The 23,014-nt window shown below is 42.5% G+C and overlaps 2 protein-coding genes across 6 annotated transcripts in view; one reads left to right on the top strand and one right to left on the bottom strand.

Moving 5' to 3' along the window:
• The window catches only part of ralgps2 (Ral GEF with PH domain and SH3 binding motif 2), a 144,219-nt gene that overhangs the window by 85,198 nt on the left and 36,007 nt on the right, over positions 1-23,014 (top strand). The window lies entirely within an intron of this gene.
• angptl1a (angiopoietin-like 1a) overlaps positions 1-23,014 on the bottom strand; it is a 43,743-nt gene that overhangs the window by 12,350 nt on the left and 8,379 nt on the right. Inside the window, exons 2-4 of the mRNA XM_046300693.1 lie at positions 12,909-13,168; positions 12,500-12,828; positions 11,951-12,242 (exon numbers count right to left, since the gene is read on the bottom strand). Coding sequence (XP_046156649.1) covers positions 11,951-12,242; positions 12,500-12,828; positions 12,909-13,116 — 829 coding nt within the window. The 5' untranslated portion in view covers positions 13,117-13,168. The remainder of the gene's footprint in view (positions 1-11,950; positions 12,243-12,499; positions 12,829-12,908; positions 13,169-23,014) is intronic.

Genomic DNA, 23,014 nt, shown 5'->3' with positions numbered 1-23,014 from the left:
AGTTTGTTAACCTCTTCTTGGCGCTACCCATCCCGTTAGCGGGATCATTTATCAGCAAACGCTGAATAGCATAGCGCAACAGTCAAATAATATTACAAAAAAATATTCATATTCATGAAATCACAAGTGCAATATTGTAAAACACAGTTTAGCCTTTTGTTAATCCACCTGTCGTCTCAGATTTTGAAATTATGCTTTACAGCGAAAGCAATCCAAGCGTTTGTGTAAGTTTATCGATAGCATAACATCATGTAGATTAGCATCAGGAAGCCTGGTCACGAAATCAGAAAAGCAATCAAATTAATCGTTTACCTTTGATCTTCGGATGTTTTCAGTCACGAGACTCCCAGTTACACAAATGTTCCTTTTGCTCCATAAAGATTATTTTTATACTCAAAATACTGATGTTTGTTTGTCACGTTATGTTCAGAAATCCACAGGAAAGAGCGGTCACGACAACGCAGACGTATATTCCAAATAATATCCATAATTTCCATGTCTTTTTAAAATACACTGCTCAAAAAAATAAAAGGGAACACTAAAATAACACATCCTAGATCTGAATGAATGAAATATTCTTATTAAATACTTTTTTCTTTACATAGTTGAATGTGCTGACAACAAAATCAAAGTGGGAAACCACACTTCAGGCTGATCCAACTTTGATGTAATGTCCTTAAAACAAGTCAAAATGAGGCTCAGTAGTGTGTGTGGCCTCCACGTGCCTGTATGACCTCCCTACAACGCCTGGGCATGCTCCTGATGAGGTGGCGGATGGTCTCCTGAGGGATCTCATCCCAGACCTGGACTAAAGCATCCGCCAACTCCTGGACAGTCTGTGGTACAACGTGGTGTTGGTGGATGGAGCGAGACATGATGTCCCAGATGTGCTCAATTGGATTCAGGTCTGGGGAACGGGCGGGCCAGTCCATAGCATCAATGCCTTCCTCTTGCAGGAACTGCTGACACACTCCGGCCACATGAGGTCTAGCATTGTCTTGCATTGGGAGGAACCCAGGGCCAACCGCTCCAGCATATGGTCTCACAAGGGGTCTGAGGATCTCATCTTGGTACCTAATGGCAGTCAGGCTACCTCTGGCGAGCACATGGAGGGCTGTGCGGCCCCACAAAGAAATGCCACCCCACACCATGACTGACCCCACCGCCAAACCGGTCATGCTGGAGGATGTTGCAGGTAGCAGAACGTTCTCCACGGCGTCTCCAGACGGTCACGTCTGTCACATGTGCTCAGTGTGAACCTGCTTTCATCTGTGAAGAGCACAGGGCGCCAGTGGCGAATTTGCCTATCTTGGTGTTCTCTGGCAAATGCCAAATGTCCTGCACGGTGTTGAGCTGTAAGCACAACCCCCACCTGTGGACGTCGGGCCCTCATACCACCCTCATGGAGTCTGTTTCTGACCGTTTGAGCAGACACATGCACATTTGTGGCCTGCTGGAGGTCATTTTGCAGGGCTCTGGCAGTGCTCCTCCTCCTCCTTGCACAAACGCGGAGGTAGCGGTCCTGCTGCTAGGTTGTTGCCCTCCTACGGCCTCCTCCATGTCTCCTGATGTACTGGCCTGTCTCCTGGTAGCGCCTCCATGCTCTGGACACTACGCTGACAGACACAGCAAACCACCTTGCCACATCTCGCATTGATGTGCCATCCTGGATGAGCTGCACTACCTGAGCCACTTGTGTGGGTTGTAGACTCCATCTCATGCTACCACCAGAGTGAAAGCACCGCCAGCATTCAAAAGTGACCAAAACATCAGCCAGGAAGCATAGGAACTGAGAAGAGGTCTGTGGTCCCCACCTGCAGAACCAGGGGGTTTGACTTGGTTACATTGTGTTGTTTAAGTGTTCCCTTTATTTTTTTGAGCAGTGTATATATTCGATAATATATCAACTGAGTGTGTAGGTTTTTCAATAACAGCGAGAGGAACAATGGCAGCTTTCTCAGTTGCGCAAAAACTGACTCTGAGAGCCCGCACCTATTCACTTACGCTTTGTGATCCTTCATGCTAATTTTTCAAAATAAAAGTCTGAAACTATGTCTAAAGACTGACACCTTGAGGAAGCGATAGGAAAAGGATCTGGTTGATATCCCTTTAAATGGAGCGAAGGCAGGCTATGGAACATGGCGCTTTCATTATAGAATCTGTTTACATTGGCTCGTTATGTGCAGTAATGTTTTGATTCCAAAACATCCGGAGATTTTGCAGAAATGTTCATAATAAACATTGATAAAAGATACATTTTTTATTCACAGAATTAAAGATGGACAAAACAGCCAGAGGAATATCCGCCATTTTGGAGTCAACAAAGTTAGAAATAAAACTATAAACATTCACTTACCTTTGATCTTCATCAGAAGGCATCCCAGTTTTACAATAAATGACTGATTTGTTCCATAAAGTCCATAATTTATGTCCAAATAGCCACTTGTTAGCGTGTTCAGCCCAGTAATCCATCTTCATGAGGCGCAGGCACTTCGTCCAGACAAACTCGAAAAGTTCCGTTACAGTCCTTTAGAAACATGTCAAACGATGTATGGAATCAGTCTTTAGGATGTTTTTAACATAAAACATCGATGTTCCAACTGGAGAATTCCTTTGTCTGTAGAAAAGCACTGGAACGCGAGGTAAATCTGTCGGTAGCGCGCGTCGTGAGACCAAGGCACTCTACCAGACCCCTCCTTTATAGTAGAATCCTCATTCAAGTTTCTAAAGACTGTTGACATCTAGTGGAAGCCACAGGAAGTGCAACTTTATCCATATCTCAATGTGTATTCGGTAGGCAAAACTTTGAACAACTACAAACCTCAATGTCCCACTTCCTGGTTGGATTTCTCCTCAGGTTTTTGCCTGCCATATGAGTTCTGTTATACTCACAGACATCATTCAAACATTTTAGAAACTTCTGAGTTTTTTATATCCAATACTAATAATAATATGCATATATTCACATCTGGGACAGAGTAGGAGGCAGTTCACTCTGGACCACGTTATTCATCCAAAAGTGAAAATGCTGCCCTCTATCACAAAGGTTATGGACAAATTCTTATTTTTAATGACTGCCTACCCCAGCCAAACCCAGACTACACTGGGCCAATTGTGCGCCGCCTTATGGGACTCCCATTCATGGCCGGATGTGTTAGAGCCAGATTTGGGCCAGGGACTGTAGTGACGCTTCTTGCACGGAGATGCAGTGCCTCAGACCACTGCGCCACTCGGGAGTGTGTGTGTGTATATATGCATGTGTGTGTATATATATCAGCAAAAAAAGTAACTTCTCTTTTTCAGGACCCTGTCTTTCAAAGATAATTTGTAAAAATCCAAATAATTTCACATCTTCATTGTATAGGGTTTAAACACTGTTTCCCGTGCTTGTTCAATAAACAATTAACATGGAATGGTGGAACGGTCATTAAGAAACTAACAGCTTACAGACAGTAGGCAATTAAGGTCACAGTTATGAAAACTTAGAACACTAAAGAGGATTTTCTACTGACTCTGGAAAAATACCAAAAGAAAGATGCCCAGCAATCTGTGCCATGTAAAAAGCTAATGTTTAAGTTCCTGGCTGAGAACATATGAAAGCTGGTTGTTCAATATTCCGATTTTATTCAATATTCCCAGTTAAGAAGTTTTAGATTGGAATTATGACACAGGACTATTTCTCTCTCTACCATTTGTATTTCATATACCTTTGACTATTGGATGTTCTAATAGGCACTTTAGTATTGCCAGCCTAATCTCAGGAGTTGATAGGCTTGAAGTCATCAACAGCGCTGTGCTTCAATCATTGCTTTGAGCTGCTGGCAAACGCAGGTAAGTTTGAATGAACGCTTACTAGCCTGATGCTGTCTTCCACCGCTCTGTCAAATATCAAATCATAGACTTAATTATAATATAATAAACACAGAAATATGAGCCTTTGGTCATTTAATATGGTCAAATGCGGAAACTAATTTAGAAAACAAAACGTTTATTCTTTCAGTGAAATACGGAACCGTTACGTATTTTATTGAACGGGTAGCAACCCGAAGTCTAAATATTGCTGTTACATTGCACAACCTTATGTCATAATTATGTAAAATGCTGGGAAATTAGTTTGCTACAAGCCAGGCGGCTCAAACTGTTGCAAATACCCTGACTCTGTGTGCAATGGACGCAGGAGAGTTGACACAATTTCCCTAGTTAATATTGCCTCTGTCCAGTGTCTGTTCTCTTGCCCATATTTTCTTTTTCTTGGCCAGTCTGAGAGATGGCTTTTTCTTTGGTACTCTGCCTAGAAGGACAGCATGCTGGAGTCGCCTCTTCACTGTTGATGTTGAGACTGGTGTTTTGCGGGAACTATTTAATGTAGCTGCCAGTTGAGGACTTGAGGCATCTCTTTCTCAAACTAGACATTCTAATGTACTTGTCCTCTTGCTCAGTTGTGCACCGGGGCCTCCCACTCTTTCTATTCTGGTTAGAGCCAGTTTGCGCTGTTCTGTGAAGGGAGTAGTACACAGCATTGTACGAGATTTTCAGTTTCTTGGCAATTCCTCGCATGGAATATCCTTCAGTTCTCAGAACAAGAATAGACTGACGAGTTTCAGAAGAAAGTCTTTGTTTCTGGCCATTTTGAGCCTGTAATTAAACCCACAAATGCTGATGCTCCAGATACTCAACTCGTCTAAAGAAGGCTTTATTGCCTTTTAATCAGAACAACAGTTTTCAGCTGTGCAAAAGGATTTAATGATCAATTAGCCTTTTTAAAATGATAAATTTGGATTAGCTAACACAACATGCCATTGGATCACAGGAGTGAACGTTGCTGATAATGGGCCTCTGTAAGCCTATGTAGATATTCCATTAACAATCAGCCGTTTCCAGCTACGATAGTCATTTACAAAGTTAATTGTGTCTACACTGTAGTTCTGATCAATTTGATGTTATTTTAATGGACTATTTTTTTTTTTGCTTTACTTTAAAAAATAAGGACATTTCTAAGTGACACCAAACTTTTGAACATGTTGATAGTGGACAATTTTGTTTTACTACTCCTTGACAATTTTAATACTTCCTGAGAAATATCCATTATTTACCATTTTACACCTAGGATTACTATAAATAACTAACGCATTGTGTAAGAGATTCTCCAAAACTGAAATATTACAAAGAAGGTTTTGTCGGTGTTTAAAAATCCATAGTGTAGCCTTCCAACAACTACCCTGACGGACAAATAAACATGGTGTAGGTGAGGCACTTTCAGGGGGCCACATTCCATTATGTCTGAAAAGGGTAATCAATAAAGGCTACTGATAGATAGCCTACTGTAATTTCATATTATGAGGCAAAAATTAGTAGGCTACCTGGTACTCGCAAGACTGTCCCGAAGATACCTCTGTATCCCGGTGACATCAGTGCCATGAATAGGATAGAATATTCTGCATGCAACAGACCAAAGACTGAACACACACTTGCATCATTAGCGAAGAGACGGAGCAGGCAGGCCTGCCCACTGGGGAGAGAGAGGTTGGGGTGATCTGCATCTCACAATTTCTTGCCTTGCAAATTAACTGAAGTTGCCTGAAGTTCACCTCTTCCTCTCTGGTTTTATTTGAATTACACAAATGTCCATTTTATAGCCTATCGACTATAACACAGAAAATGTTTTGCAATAAATGCACTGTGATTTTAAGGGTGGGGGTATGAAACAACGTTTTTCGTTTAGGGTTTTTTCTTAATGTTAAGTATCCCAACTTTGTTGAAACATTTTAACGCTTTAATGTTCACAGCCCTACCTATTGACCTGGCACAGTAGTTGTGGCCCTACAGTACTCCCAGCTGAAGGGTTTATATAAGGCAGACTCCAGCTGGCCCACAGCAGGCCTGAGAGTGGCCGATTTAGAGACGGGTAGTGGCAGTTTGACCTCGAGATTAGTCTGACTTTCCTCACCATTACACTTTACCCAAAGACCGACCAGATATTATTCTTTCCTCCGTAATCAAATGCTCCATCTGTCTTCTCAGTTTCACCTCACTATTTCCCCAGGACATAGACATAGCCCTAGCTCATTATTCTAGTGAGTGACAGTTGCAGTAAATTCATTGTCAGCCATCTGTTTGTTTAAACCCGCTCTGCGGTCTTCAAATCTCCAGTCATAATAAAATGCTCTTTCCCTATCTTTCAGAGGTATTTCCAGGAAGTATTATCACCCTGCTAATTGGTTTCATGCTGAAAATGATCTTGCTCACATGGGAGATGTGTTTTTGTGGGCACTAGTCAGGAGAGAGTTAGTTGAGTCGGGTCTCTCAGCTTTCTGCAGCTGATTACGGCTTCTGACTGTAATCTAGGATTTGAATAGGTATAGTGTACAGTGCATAGTCCCAACCCTTTGCCCAGTCTTCACATTTTGCTTCCTTAAAATTATTTCTAAAAAGGGATTACATTGCATTTTTCCTCTACCCAACCTACTCAGCATTTTCAAAGTAAAAGAAAGTTAGAGGAAATTTGTTCCAAAAAACAAAACAATTGTGGAAAAGTACCCAATTGTCCTACTTGATTAAAAGTAAAGATACCTTAATAGAAAATCACTCGAATAAAAGTGAGTCACCCAGTAAAATAGTACTTGAGTAAAAGTCAAAGTATTTCACATTCCTTATATTAAGCAAAGCAGATGGCATGATTTTCTTGTTTAAAAATGTTATGGATAGGCAGGGGCACACCAACACTGACATCATTTACAAACAAGGTGTTTGTTTAGTGAGTCTGCCAGATCAGAGGGAGTAGGGATGAATAGGGACGTTCTCTTGATTAGTGCGTGTATTTGACCATTTTCCTGTCCTAAGCTTTCTAAATGTAACATACTTTTGATTGAGGGAAAATGTATGGAGTAAAAAGTACATTATTTTCATTAGGAATGTAGTGGAGTAAAATATCTAAAAAGTACAAATACCCCTGAAAAAACATCTTAAGTAGTACTTTAAAGTATTTTTACTTTACACCACTGTAAAAACATTAATATATTTCTTAATTGCTTATGTCTTACACCCAGAGTTCATTTTTAGTAGAAGTACCTTTGGCAGGCTTTTAGAGCTGTGAATCTTTTTGAATAATAATATTCCAAGTTTTCACAACTCTTAGTATGATGTCCATTTTGTTTTTGTTCAAATTGCTCAAGCTCAGTAAATTTGGTTGGGAATCATTGATGGACAGTAATATTCAAACCTTGGCTCTGATTTGAGAAGAGACCACTCAGGAACATTCAGCACCTCTTGGAAAGCCATTCTGGCATTCAAATGTGTGTAATTGTTTCGAAGAAAAATAAAACTCCCAGGGTTAGGTTTTCAGAAGTCTGAGGGCTTTTCCTTTTTACATGTGCTTTACTCCTTCCATATTGATTTTTACAAACTCCCCAGTCCCTGCCAATGACGAGCATACCCATAACATGATGCTGCCACCACAATACTTAAATTCTGAGGGTTTCACTCTGTGTTGTATTGGTTTTTAATTTAGGCCAAAAAGTGAATCAAATCATATCAAACTTTATTCGTCACATGCACCAAATACAACAGGTGTAGTACACCTTACCGTGACATGTTTACTTACAAGCCCTTAACTTTATTTATTGAACTGCATTGTTGGTTAAGAAAATATTTACTAAATAAACTACAGTAAAAAAAAACTAAAAATAAGTAACACAATAACGAGGCTATATACAGGGGGTACCGGTTTGTCATGGTCATTGGTACATGTAGGTAGGGGTAAAAGTGACTATGCATAGATAATAAACAGTGAGTAGCAGCAGTGTAAAAACAAATGGGTGGGTGTCAATGTAAATTGTTGGGTGGCCATTTGATTAATAGTTCAGCAGTCTTATGATAGAAGCTGTTAAGGAGCCTTTTGGTCCAAGACTCGGCACTCATGTAACGCTTGCCGTGCGGTAGCAGAGAGAACAGTCTATGACGTGGGTGACTGGAGTCTTTTTACAATTTCTTGGTCCTTCCTCTGATACTGGCTGGTATAGAGGTCCTGGGTGGCAGGGAGCTCGGCCCCAGTGATGTACTGGGCCACACGCACTGCCCTCTGTAGCACCTTGCAGTCAGATGCCAAGCAGTTGCCATACCAAGCGGTGATCTAGCCAGTCAAGATGCTCTCGATGCTGCTGTAGAACTTTAGGAGATTCTTAGGGCCAATGGCATATCTTTTCAGCCATCTGAGGGGGAAGAGTCATTGTTTTGCCCTCTTCACAACTGTGGTGGTGTGTTTGGACAATGATAGGTCCTTAGTGATGTGGACACCGAGGAACTTTAATCTATCGACCCGCTCCACTACAGCCCCATCTATGTGAATGGGGGAGTGCTCAGCTCTCCTTTTCCTGTAGTCTACGATCAGCTCTTTTGTCTTGCTGATGTTGAGGGAGAGGTGGTTGTCCTGCACCACTGCCAGGTCTCTGACCTCCCTAATAGGCTCTAATCGGTGATCAGGCCTACCACCATCATGTTGTCTGCAAACTTTATGATGTTGGAGTCATGCGCAGTCGTGGGTGAACAGGGAGCACAGGAGGGGACTAAGCATACTCCCCTGAGGGGCCCCTATCTTGAGGGTCAGCGTGGTGGATGTGTTCCTTACCCTCACCACCTGGGGGAGGCCAATCAGGAAGTCCAAAATCCAGTTGGAGGGAGGTGTTTAATCCCAGGGTCCTTAGTTTAGTGAGGAACTTGGAGTGCACTATGGTGTTGAACGCTGAGCTGTAGTCAATGAACAGCCTTCTCACGTGTTCCTTTTGTCCAGGCGGGAAAGGGCAGTGTGGAGTGCAATAGAGATTGCATCATCTTTTGGGGTGATATGTGAATTTGAGTGTGTCCAGGGTTTCTGGGATAATGGTGTTAATGTGAGCCATGACCAGCCTTCCAAAGCATTTCATGGCTACAGATGAGAGCTACGGGGCAAATGTCATTTAGGCAGGTTACCTTGTGTTCTTGGACATAGGGTGGTCTGCTTGAAACATTGTAGGTATTACAGAGAGGGTCAGAGAGGGGTTGAGAATGTCAGGTAAGACACTTGCCAGCTGGTCAGCGCATGCTCGGAGTACGCATCCTGGTAACCCATCCGGCCCTGTGGCCTTGTGAATGTTGACCTCTTTAAAGGTCTTACTAATTAATATTGGCTACGAAGAGCGTGATTTCACAGACGCAGGATTTTCTTAGAAGCGTCCAGATCAGTGTCCTGCTCCTTGAAAGCGGCAGCTCTAGCCTTTAGCTCAATGCGGATGTTGTCTGTAATCCCTGGCTTCTGGTTGGGATATGTACGGTCACTGTGGAGACGTCATCGTCAATGCACTTATTATTGAAGCTGGTGACTGATGTGGTAAACTCAATGCCGTCGGATGAATCTCGGAACATACACTATATATACAAAAGTATGTAGATTCAACTTTTCAGCCACACCTGTTGCTGACAGGTGTATAGAATCGAGCACACGCCCATTCAGTCTCCATAGACAAATAGAATGGCCTTACTGAAGAGCTCAGTGACTTTCAACGTGGCACTGCCATGGGATGCCATCATTCCAACAAGTCAATTCGCAAAATGTCTGCCCTGCCAGAGCTGCCACGGTCAACTGTAAGTGCTGTTATTGTGAAGTGGAAACGTCTTGGAGCAGCCGCGAAGTGGATATATGTTGCCGTAGGAGTTGTGAAAGGTTGGTAGAATCTTATTCAGAGTAGTAATGTCTGCTTAATGTGACTCCCCATCCCTGATCAGGGAGTGTAATCATCGCCTGACACTAATTAGCATAACGCAACAGACATAAATATCCCTAGAAAATATTCCTATTCATGAAAATCACAAATGAAATATATTGAGACACAGCTTAGCCTTTTGTTAATCACCCTGTCATCTCAGATTTTGGGCTTTACAGCCAAAGCTAGACAAGCATTTGTAAGTTTATTGATAGCCTAGCATAGCATTATGCCTTGCTAGCAGCAGGCAACCGTGTCACAAATCAAAAAAGCAATCAAATGAAATCGTTTACCTTTGAGCTTCGGATGTTTTCACTCACGAGACTCCCAGGTAGATAGCCAAAGTAAAAAAAAATCTCATATGATTTTTATAGGCGAAATTGCTCCATTTGTTCTTCACGTTTGGCTGAGAAATCGCCTGGAAATTGCAGTCACGAAAATGGCAAAAAAATATTCCAAATTAGCTCCATAATATCGACAGAAACATGGCAAACGTTGTTTAGAATCCATCCTCAAGGTGTTTTTCTAATATCTATTCGATAATATATCCGTCGGGACAATTCGTTTTTCAGTAAGACCTATTGGAGTAATGGCTACCTCTGTATTTTACGCGAGAGTCGCCCTGGGAGCCATCATGTGACCACTTACGCAATGTAGCCGCCTACGGCTATTCTTCAACATAAATGTGTAAAACTACGTCACAATGTTATAGACACATTGGGGGATACGTAGAAAGTGTAAGCTCATTGATAGGACATTCACAGCTCAATAGGGACTCATTGGAACGGAGTGCTTTCAAAATATGGGGCACTTCCGGATTGGATTTTTCTCAGGCTTTCGCCTGCAACATCAGTTCTGTTATACTCACAGACAATATCTTTACAGTTTTGGAAACGTTAGTGTTTTCTATCCAAAGCTGTCAATTATATGCATATTCTAGCATCTTGTCCTGACAAAATATCCCGGTTTAAAATGGGAACGTTTTTTTCCCCCAAAAATGAAAATACTGGTTAAGATGCTTCCACCAAGTATTAACACCGGAGTGTGAAGACGTATATGCAAACAATACATGCTTCATTTGTATTTCTTAGTATTTTGGAAAATGTTCTGTCATTTTGCTTTCGCTTTGAAAATGTAGGTTGTGTAGATCAAGATGCAACTTTTTTTAAATCCTGTTTTAGATGACATTTTAAACATAAATGAAAAGACTATGCAAGGAGTGTGTGGACTTTTACTAGCGACTGTGTATATATATATGTATGTGTGTATATATATATGTATGTGTGTATATATATATGTATGTGTGTATATATATATGTATGTGTGTATATATATATGTATGTGTGTATATATATATGTATGTGTGTATATATATATGTATGTGTGTATATATTCATTTATTGGCCTTTTTATGTTCTGTTTTCAGTGGTGTGGGTGTCTGGTCAGTGATGTAGGTAGAGCTGTCTTTATCCCCACTGTATGTCTGCCTGGTCTCAGAAAAGACTTCCTTAAACTGGCCCATATGCCAGAATATGCTTGCATCATCCAGCCAGAGGTCAGGTTATAGCCTGGCTCTGACCAGCCAGCTGTGTGAATGTGTTGCGTGTTTGCCACTGAGTGCCTGCTCAGTGTTACACTACAATTCTTTCTCAGTTTGTCTATCTGCCAATCCTCACAAAGGCCCATTTAAGCCAGCACTGAGTTTAGTCCGGCCATACGCCCAGAAATACATATTTACTCCCAGAGCGCAGATTAACAGATACTCTCAGGTCCCAGTGTAATTCTCTAGAACTCACTCCATATAGACACGCACAAGCATGCGCGCGCACGCACACACACACCAGCAGTAGGTTATAGCCAGTCCAGCTGTCCCAGAGGCACTGAGAGGAATGCGTGATCTCACTGCGCTGTCTGTCCTGCCAGGGATGAACCCACTAGACCACAGCCGGCCCATTGTCCAGACCGTTTCCCCTTTCACCAGGCGTTCATCAAATTACATGCACCATTGGCCGCCACAATTCTAATTTAGCGTCTCTGACAATTAGACATGTGAAATGTCTGCCCGGCCTATTGTGAGTTTAGCTTCTGCCGAATTCAGAAATTGCCATACCAGCACGGCTTCCAACCAACTCGACATGCTCTGGTAAATGGACACAATTATTCAGTCTTTGTCTCATTAACTCTAACCACCCCTCCCGGGGTTATTTGGTACGTACCGTCTGAGGTGAGCGTGCCCTGCGGTGGCGGCGGGTTGAGTCCAAATGGAGAGGCGGTGGGGGAGTCCATGCGTGACCCCCGTGGGAATGCCCGGTTGTTGTGATCCCTCTGTATCTCGTTGGTGAAGCGGCTGTTGACGGGGATGTTCTCTGGGACCACCTGGACCAGCGGGGGGACCACCTGCATCTCACTGCGCCCCAGGGTCCGCAGACACTGCTCCTCCAACGCAGCAATCAGCACAGATTGGTTGTTCACCACCCCCGCCATCGCTGCAAAACGCCCTTCCAGCTCCTTGTGGCAGGAGAGAGAAGTTAACATAAAGACCAGAAGTGTCTTGATATATTTCTAACAGATATTTTAGCAACATTACAGGTGCTATAGGCACATCTAAATATTGTCCCCAGCTAAATTAAGTGAGTGCTGGCCTTCTAAAGTTCCATATTATAGCAGTGTTGTTCTGCTTCTAGCACACTCCTTCATTCGATTTCACCTCTACATGAAAGTAACATTAACCACGTTGCGTTTCAGTTCCACCTTGGCGTTCTAACCTTGTAGCGCGAGGCTAACCTCAGCATCTCTGAGGTGACGTTGAGAACCCGATTCTCCAGCTGGGCCAGCTCCAGAGAGTTGTCTCTCTTCCTGATGATCTCGTGAAGCAGCTGCATGTAGAGCTGGGTCACCCTGGAGTTCATGTTCCTGCTCTCCTTCCTGAGCAGCTTCATCTCGTTCACCATGTTGCCGTCCACGTCCACCACCAGCTGCAGGGTCTCCATCTCCCGTCTCTGCTTGAACAGCACCTCTCTTACGTCAGCTATGTCCATCCGTGTCACACGCTCCTTGTCCGGCTCGGGGCCCGTTGCACTGGCACAGATGGGGCCTGATGATGGGCATTAGATTAATTCGAAGTCACGTGACAAGATGTAAAATAGACGTCTTCACAGAAGACTATACACTGACCTGTGATCTTCTGCTGGGGAATCAGAAAGGTGTAGGAGCACTTCTTGACGTCTTCTGTGGGAGTTCGTTTGGCCCTGAGCAGGGGATATTCCTTGGTTTCTCTAGCCTGTCTGGAGCCCCTGCACTGGCTCTGCTCCAAGAAAGAGAGGCAGAGCAGGGCACACAGGCTCCACGACACTCCCTGCCTCACCCCCACCACACCCGGCATAGTGTACTTCTACTGGCTGGCTGGATGACTCCTGGACTTCCTCTGGGCTTCTCTGCAATTGATGAAGGAACAGGAATTGGTGTGAAGTAATGGCTTACTGTTTCCAACAATGAACAATTAGATTGTTGACAACAAAGTACCAGGAGTGCTGGTCATGTATATTTTATCCCTAAAAAGGCAAAATAGTTTGGCAGCAGAATCATTCATAACAACAAAGCAGGATGTGAAGACTACACGTAGCTTGCACACACAGGGTTGGAATTCAACAAATGTTTACAGCTAATTACTAGCAGACATTCCCTCAGTCAGAAGTAATAGTCAGGCTTGCCAATGGTGGACATTTACAGTATACAACTTAAACACCAGGTTGAGGTAGACGTTATGTGAATGCCCTGGCGGAAATGGTCAATGATCCCTAAGGCAGTCGATTAGTCATGCGGCAGAATGATTCCCAATACGATGTTTTAGCACTAAAGCCAGAAATTTCATCCAGAACAATACTCGGACAAACAGGGTTTGTGTAATGATCTAAAACCGAGCAGTAGGAGGGCTAGCTGGTCTCGCAGGGAGCTGGGGAACAAATTGCTGTTCAGTCATTCTGCAAGAGGTCTGGATGTCTGTTCTCTGTCAGAGCTGTTTCCTAAACACCCAGACTGCTGAGTCCCCTGGCCTTCCCTGGTGCTGCAGGGCTCTGAGACATACTTCCTCTCCCTGCAGATGGGGCTGTGTTAACAGGATAGTTCTTTGAGCAAGAAGAGCTCTGGCTGGCTTCTCCCTCCCGGACTGACCCCAACTCTCCACCCCGCCCCACCTTCCCCCTCTTAACCCCTGGCTGTACATCCTAAGCCTGATCTGGCTCCTCCTGCCAGACAGGTTTTGTAAACACGCACCACGAGGCTCCAGACACGAACACACACACACACAAAACACCCAGACACACTCGCACACACAGACCGTGGCACCACAAGGCTCCAGACACCAAAGCTTACAGGTATGTTAAGTAGAAAATGTAATTTACCTCTGGTGTCTGATGCCCCCAGCCCTGCCCACCACTCTGCCCTAGTTCCCTGGCCCTGCTCAGAATCCTATATCCTCTCTCTGACCCCCATTGTGGTTTCTGTCTCTCTGCTGGTGTTTGATTCTCATCAACACCTCTCAAACACACAGCTCCATTTTACACTCTGAGTTTGGCCTATGTAAGTCCACACAACACTACCCAACACCCCCACCCTGAAACTGGGGCTCTGTGTGGCTCCAGTATGATGCTGTTGTGGATCGTCAGACCTGGAGTCAAATCTGTCACTTAGATCAGTAGTGTGGAATAGAGGTCGACCGATTCATTGAAATGGCCGATTTTAATTAGGGCCGATTTAAATTTTTCATAACAATCGGAAATCTGTATTTTTGGTCACCGATTTGGCAGATTTTTTTTTTAAACCTTTATTTAACTAGGCAAGTCAGTTAAGAACACATTCTTACTTTCAATGACGGCCTAGGAACAGTGGGTTAACTGCCTGTTCAGGGGCAGAATGACACATTTTTACCTTGTCAGCTCCGGGATTCAGTCTTGCAACCTTACAGTTAACTACTCCAACGCTCTAACCACCTGCCTCTCATTGCACTCCACGAGGAGCCTGCCTGTTACGCGAATGCAGTAAGAAGCCAAGGTAAGTTTCTAGCTAGCATTAAACTTATCGTATAAAAACGATCATAATCACTAGTTAATTATACATGGTTGATGATATTACTAGTTTAACTAGCGTGTCCTGCGTTGCATATAATCAATGCAACGCAGGGTGATGATTTAACAAAAGCGCATTTGCGAAAAAAGCACAATCGTTGCACGACTGTAACCATAAACCTGACCATAAACACAAATTCCTTTCTTAAACTCAATACAGAGAAGTATATATTTTTAAACCTGCATATTTAGCTAAAATAAATCCAGGTTAGCAGGCAATATTAAACAGGTGAAATTGTGTCACTTCTCTTGCGTTCATTGCATATACACAACAGTTTGGGCAGCCTGGCTCATTGTGAACTAATTTGCCAGAATTGTACATAATTATGACATAACATTGATGGTTGTGCAATGTAACAGCAATATTTAGACTTATGGATGCCATCCGTTAGATAAAATACGGAACGGTTCTGTATTTCACTGAAAGATTAAACGTTTTGTTTTCTAAATGTTAGTTTCCGGATTCAACCATATTAATGACCAAAGGCTCGTATTTCTGTGTTATGTTATAATTAAGTCTATGATTTGATATTTGATAGAGCAGTCTGACTGAGCGATGGTAGTCATCAGCAGGCTCATAAGCATTCATTCAAACCGCACTTTAGTGCGTTTTGCCAGCAGCTCTTCCCTGTGCTTCAAGCATTGCGCTGTTTATGACTTCAAGCCTATCATCTCCCGAGATTGGGCTGGTGTAACCGATGTGAAATGGCTAGCAAGTTAGCGGGGTGCGCGCTAATAGCGTTTCAATCGTCACTCGCTCTGAGACTTGGAGTAGTTGTTCCACTTGCTCTACAAGGGCCGCAGCTTTTGTGGAGCGATGGGTAACGATGCTTCGAGGGTGGCTGTTATCTATGTGTTCCTGGTTCGAGCCCAGGTAGAGGCGAGGAGAGGGACGGAAGCTATACTGTTACACTGGCAATACTAAAGTACCTATTAGAACATCCAATTGGCAAAGGTATATGAAATACAAATGGTATAGAGAGAAATAGTCCTATAAATACTATAACTACAACCTAAAACCTCTTACCTGGGAATATTGAAGACTCATGTTAAAAGGAACCACCAGCTTTCATCTGTTCTCATGTTCTGAGCAAGGAACTTAAACGTTAGCTTTCTTACATGACACATATTGCACTTTTACTTTCTTCTCCAACACTTTGTTTTTGCATTATTTAAACCAAATTGAACATGTTTCGTTATTTATTTTTATTGATTTATTATATTAAGTTAAAATAAGTGTTCATTCAGGATGGTTGTAATTGTCATTATTACATTATTATTATTATTATTAAGGCATCGCCTTTTTTGGTCCTCCAATAATCGGTATCAGCATTGAAAAACCATAATCGTTCGACCTCTAGTGTGGATACTGAAAGGGAGCCTGTTTGTGTCAGTGTATGTTAGGGAGCTGAGCCAGTACTGTGTGAGAAGTGTCTGCGTAGAGTGCTTTTCTTTATTTCACTGGCTGTGTGTTTGTCCAACAGCAGATTCCCCTGACAGCGTAACCAGGTTCTGTATCCTGTATACTCACTCCCTGTTAATGGCTTTAGCATCTTCAAGCTCTCCACACACACACACACACACACAAAAGGAAGGGATCACTGCCATTACCGCACTTTCCAACCAAGGTGCAAAAATTTAAGGAGCAAACTGAAGGAAAGAGGAGGGTCAGCAAAATGTGAAGGACAATGGAACTCTTTCAAAAAAAGCTTAATTATTGCTGAAGGTAGCACACCAGGGTTGGGGTCAGTTCCAATGAAATTCCAGGAAATTCAGAGATTTTGAAAAATATAGAATTACAAATTTTCTTCATTAGCTAGGTTTCCATCCAATTGGTGACATTTTATACATACACACACACTACCGTTCAAAAGTTTGGGTTCACTTAGAAACGCCTCAAGTCCTCAACTGGCAGCACCATTAAATAGTACCCGCAAAACACTAGCCTCAACGTCAACAGTGAAGAGGCGACTCAGGCATGCTGGCCTTCTAGGCAGAGTTGCAAAGGGTTATATTTAATGAAGCTGCCAGTTGAGGACTTGTGAGGCGTCGTTTTCTCAAACTAGACATTCTAATGTACTTGTCCTCTTGCTCCGTTGTGCACCCGGGCCTCCCACTACTCTTTCTATTCTGAGCCAGTTTGCGCTGTTCTATGAAGGGAGTAGTACACAGCGTTGTACGAGATCTTCAGTTTCTTGGCAATTTCTAGCATGGAATAGCCTTCATTTCCCAGAACATGAATAGACTGACGAGTTTCAGAAGAAAGTTTGTTGTTTCTGGCTATTTTGACCCTGTAATTAAACCCAGAAATGCTGACGCTCCGGATACTCAACTAGTCTAAAGAAGGCCAGTTTTACAGCTTCTTTAATCAGGACAACAGTTTTCAGCTGTGCTAACATAATTGCAAAAGTGTTTTCCAATGATCAATTAGCCTTTTAAAATTATAAACTTGAATTGGCTAATACAACGTGCCATTGGAACACAGGAGTGATGGTTACTGATAATGGGCCTCTGTACGCCTATGTAGACATTCCATAACAAAATCTGCCGTTTCCAGCTATTCACAACATCAACCATGTCTACACTGTATTTCTGATAAAAGTTAAGTTATTTTAATGGACAAAAAGATGTGCGCTTCTTTCAAAAACAAAGAAATTAAGTGACCCCAAACTTTTGAACGGTAGTGTTTTATTCTAAAATCCGCATAAAGACAATTATTCCCAGCAGAGATTGCGTATTCCCAGCAGAGATGTTTCCATCAAATTAACTTGTTGCAGATGAATGGCTGTATATGATGACGTACAGTAGTGCACATAATACCCTTTTCAGATTAAATTCCCAGGTACTGAATAAAAAATACAAGTTAAATGGGTTTCAATCGCATTTTCAACTCCTATCTGCGTGCTGTTGGCTAGAGCGCACGTGTAGCTTACATCCCTCAAACTCAACTCTGGACCTCGAAGTCAGTTCCACTGCTTGTTTTCATTGTTCCCCTCTAATCAGGGACTGATTTGGACCTGGCACACCAGGCGGGTTCAATTAATTATGAGCTGGAACAGAAAACCAGCAGGCTCTGGAACTGTTGAGTACCCCTGGCCTACATGTTTTGAATAATATTATTATTATTATTATTATTATTATAGACAAAATAGTGAGATTATTTTTAATTGTCAAACTGCAGCCAAGCATTGATTATCATGTCAACAGAAAAATATCCTTGATATTTATTGAAAGGAGCATCAAGCTCATCACCTTGAATGTCACAGGGTGGTGAAAGTGCATCATTCATATCTGTAGCCTGTTAAACTGCATGCTTTCTCGACTAGTCGTAGTGGGAGGACCACACGTCATCGTGTGACTTCAAGTTTACTTCAATATGATTATGATTATATCTATTTGCGCATAAAAATGTTTACACTGACATTTCTCGCATGATTCATTTTACAGACACAAAACGATCCCACCTTCTCTAGTATGTTTTGTCTACATTTGGAAAGTTTTCTTCAGGCCTGTGACTTTTCTTTATCCGACATGTACTTTACTCAGATAAAAAGGTTGCATGAAAAGCATACACACACACACACATCTCTCTCAAGGCAGCTATATTGATCAAAAATATAAACGCAACACGTGAAGTGTTGGTCCTGTGTTTCATTTGACTAATTTCGTGGTGTGAAATATAACTCAATAAAATCTTTGAAATTGTTGCATGTTGCGTTTTATATTTTTGTTCCGTGTAGTTTTGCAGCTCCTTCATCCATGCCCATATTGCGCCATTATCAGGCTCCCTCTGAGAGACACTGCAGGGGCAGAGGTGTCTGGAATGTGACAGGTAGTATTATAGGACGGACTCACTCGCAATCCTCATCTCGATCTTCTGTTCTCTCTCTCTCTCATCCATCATGCTTGCACTCTTGCTCTCTCCCCTGAGTGTCACTGGTTTTTTACTCTCTTCATCTGTCTCTCCCCCTCTGCTTTAGGGTCATTTTTCCCCCTCTGTGGTGGTTCTTAGAACTAGAACACCAGAGGAAAGACATTCCAGGTTGTGAGAGAGATGAGTTTTACTGTACCTTTTTAACTCCATACAAACCAATACACTACCTGTCATTGTCCACTGTCATTACATTCTGTCTCTCCCACTTTCTGTCTGTACACTAAGTAAAGCACAACACAACAGTAGATCATCCAGACCAGACCTGTCAGTGGTCTGTACTCTGTGCCCTAACACCTAGTGAAGGCCTACAGGAAGTGCCTGTCTGTAGCAAGGGGCAGAATGTAAACAGAACCAGCTCTCTACTGAGTCAGCTGCAGACTACCTCCCAAATGGCACCTTATTGCCTATTTAGTGTCCTACTGTCAACAAGGGCTCTTGTCAAAAGAAGTGCACTATAGTGCATTTGGAAAGTATTCAGACCTCAAATTTTGTTCCATCCTTATTTTAAAATGTATGGTAGTTTTTTTCTTCTTCTTTTCCATCAATCTACACACAATAGCTCATAATGAAAATTCTCCCATTCTTCTCTACAGATCCCCTGAAGCTCTGTCAGGTTGGATGGGGAGCATTGCCGCAGAGCTATTTTAAGGTCTCTCCGAAGTTGTTTGATCGGATTCAAGTCCGGGCTCCGGCTGGGCAACTAAGACATTCAGAGACTTGTCCCGAAGCCACTCCTATGCTGTCTTGGCTGTGTGCTTAGTGTCATTGTCCTATTGGAAGGTGAACCTTGACCCCAGTCTGAGGTCCTGATTGCTCTGGAGCAGGTTTTCATCAAGGATCTCTGGTTTCATCAGATAATCTTGTTTCTAATGGTCTGAGAGTCCTTTAGGTGCATTTTGCCAAATTTCAAGGGGGCTGTCATGGAAGACATTCCTCAGTAAAAGGCCCTTCCCCCCTCTGATTGCTCAGTTTGGCAGAGAGGCCAGCTCTAGGAAGAGTCTTGGTGGTTCCAAACTTTTTCCATTTAAGAATGATTGAGGCCACTGTGTTCTTTGGGACCTTCAATGCTGCAGAAATATTTTAGTACCCTTCCCAAGATCTGTGCCTCGACACAATCCTGTCTCGGAGATCTACGGACAATTCCTTCGACCTCATGGCTTGGTTTTTTCTCAGGCAAGCACTGTCAACTGTGGGACCTTATATAGACAGGTGTGTGCCTTTCCAAATCATGTCCAATCAATTGCATTTACCACAGATGGACTCACTCCAATCAAGTTGTAGAACCACCTCAAGGATGATCAATGGAAACAGGATGCACCTGAGCTCAATTTCAAGTCTCATAGCAAAGGGTCTGAATACTTATGTAAATAAGGTATTTCTGTTTTTGTTTTTTTATCAATTTGAAAAAAATGATAGCCGGTTTCACTTTGTCATTATGAGGTATTGTGTGTAGGTTGATGAGGAAAAACATTTATTTAATCAATTTTAGAACACGACTGTAACTTAACAAAATGTTTCTGAAAAGCTGAAGAGAAGTGTCTCTTTCAGTAAGACATCCAGGTCAGATTAAATCTCAGTCCAACCAGGGCCGATTAAACCAAATCAACTCAGACCTGCACAACACACCCAGAGCCACATAGCTGACGAGGGAGGTAAATACAGACTGACTGTTAGATGGGGAGTTGGATCTGGAAGAAGTGGGACGTGCACTACTCTTCTTCCTGGCTGTCTCCAGAACACTCCGCCCCAACAATCACCTACAGTATAGTATGGATGTAACACTGTTGTACCTCTCTTCTGACTTGCTCTCTCCGTGTCCCTTTTCTGTCCTCTCCTCACTCTTTCTGGGTCAGTATTGAGGCTGTAGTAGATAATGGGTAGTGACAGAGGTGAGGGAAGATGGACAGACTTGGGAAAGCAGAAAACACAGCCAGTTAGAAATTTCAACCCTTTATTTCCCTTTCTCCCCCTTCTTAACTAAATTTAATAAAGAGAGAAGTATTATTGGCTCAGGCACCACAGCGGATGGTTCGTGTATCCCCTAACAGATGTCGCAATGTCCAACCCCAGACAAAGGAAAACTAGCTTAGTGGTGTGTGTTGTAACTGTGCCAGTATGTTCTGGAACTGCCCTGGCCTGTCTCCCTCTCCCAGCCTTACATGATGGAAACAGTGACCTCCATCAGTCTCTCTGGCTGCTCACCTTGCTAATGATTATTAATAGGCAGCTGACCTGACTTTGGCCACAAACCTCTGCTTCTCTCTCAGCCATATACTCCCGCTCACTTACACACACATGAGCTGTTAATGGAGAAGTAACGGGACAAGAGACACTCAACATCTCACCCTTTCTCTCTGTTAGGGTATTACTGTATTAGGGCTGTCCCCATTTAGTCGACTGGTCAATTGTTTGGTCGATAGGCTGTTGGTCAACCAAGATTCTTTTAGTCCAGCAGGCGCAAATATTTTTTTATGGGACATGAGACTCATGTCTAATGGTCCAAGAATAAGGAGAGTGTGGCTCCAGAATGTGCTCGCTTGCCATTTTGTGCATATTCATTGAAGTTATGAAACAATGTGTGCATTGTTTGCTGTCTCAATTCCCCATTACCGGTAATGCCCATAATTTATCATCTCTAACGTTTGTTTGGTTAAAGTCATGTCTGTTTGCGGAACTCGCAACCCATGCTACACTTGTGAGAAACAAGTTTTTTTTGGGGGGGGGGGTTTACTGGTGTGTTCTGGCTACTGTATGACAATCATGAATGCGAAGGATTGTGTTATCGCTGCTGCTATCAACCAGGGTTAAAGTTAACTAAATGTTAAAGTGGTATAGACGTATTAGGGATGTGCACGGTTAGTCAAATATCCAAACTGATGTTCGTATTTGAATACTTGTGTGTTCATTTAGCAAGAGCAAAAAAGTATAGAGGCCTATTTGAACCTGCTTTTTAACACTGGAAAGTATTTTTCAAAATTAAGTGGAGTGATAGTTCACTAATGAAATAAATACAAGACGGAATAAAATTACGCAATTAAAAGTTAGCGGAAGGAGTAGGCTACAACGAGCAACCAACTGGTAGGCTGTTTAATTGAATGTGGTTGGGGAGAATGCGCAGCATGTGACCTCAAAAGCCTAGCTAGCTTTATGAACTACAATCTGTTACGAACAGACTGGACTAGGTTTTGTAGACTTTACCCTTTGTCAAAGTTTCAGAATATTGCGTTGTTTAGGTGTGCAAGGGCGAATTCAATACGCCAATAGGATCTCGCTACCTCATGCGTTGCTCTGCCCACCTCCTTGCTTGTTCTGCAAACTGATTGAATTTGCTCCCATTGGATACCACAGCCTGTCGTTTATGTTGGGTTAGTTATACACATCTTTTGTTATATGGGATGATAAAGAACACTGGCTGCTACAAGTTAGCTTGTCTTGGATGTAGCAAAGTTGCCTTGGAGGTCTCTCTCTCCATCTGCTCGCTACACACACTGCTCTATATAACTTCCGGCTGCAGCAATAGAGCGCCAGCGTCTCCCTCGCACATCAGTGCTCAGGTTATTAAAAACTCACTATTTAATAACCACACGTATTTGGCAAAAATGAATAATACTATTTGAATAGTGAGATTAAAAAAAAAATATATATATACATTGCTAAGTCATATATAGGGATATAACAGAGTTGAAGTCGGAAGTTCACATGCACTTAGGTTGAAGTCATTAACTCATTTTCAACCACTCCCCAAATTTCTTGTTAACAAGCTATAGTTTTGGCAAGTCGGTTAGGACATCTACTTTGTGCACAAGTAATTTTTCCAACAATTGTTTACAGACAGATTATTTCACTTATAATTCACTATCACAATTCCAGTTGGTCAGACGTTTACATACACTAAGTTGACTGCCTTTAAACATCTTGGAAAATTCCAGAAAATTATGTCATGGCTTTAGAAGCTTCTGATTAGGCTAATTGACATAATTTAAGTCAATTGGAGGAGTACCTGTGGATGTATTTCAAGGCCTACCTTCAAACTCAGTGCCTATTTGCTTGACATCATGGGGAAATCAAAAGAAATCAGCCAAGACCTCAGAAAACAATTGTAGACCTCCACAAGTCTGGTTCATCCTTTGGAGTAATTTCTAAATGCCTGAAGGTACCACATTAATCTGTGCAAACAATGGTACGCAAGTATAAACACCTCTGGGACCATGCAGCCGTCATAC

The sequence above is a fragment of the Oncorhynchus gorbuscha genome, linkage group LG15, assembly GCF_021184085.1.
Source record: "Oncorhynchus gorbuscha isolate QuinsamMale2020 ecotype Even-year linkage group LG15, OgorEven_v1.0, whole genome shotgun sequence".
Lineage (NCBI taxonomy): Eukaryota > Metazoa > Chordata > Actinopteri > Salmoniformes > Salmonidae > Oncorhynchus > Oncorhynchus gorbuscha.
The sequence above is the reverse complement of the archived record's forward strand: the minus strand, read 5'-3'. Positions and strand labels throughout refer to the sequence as shown.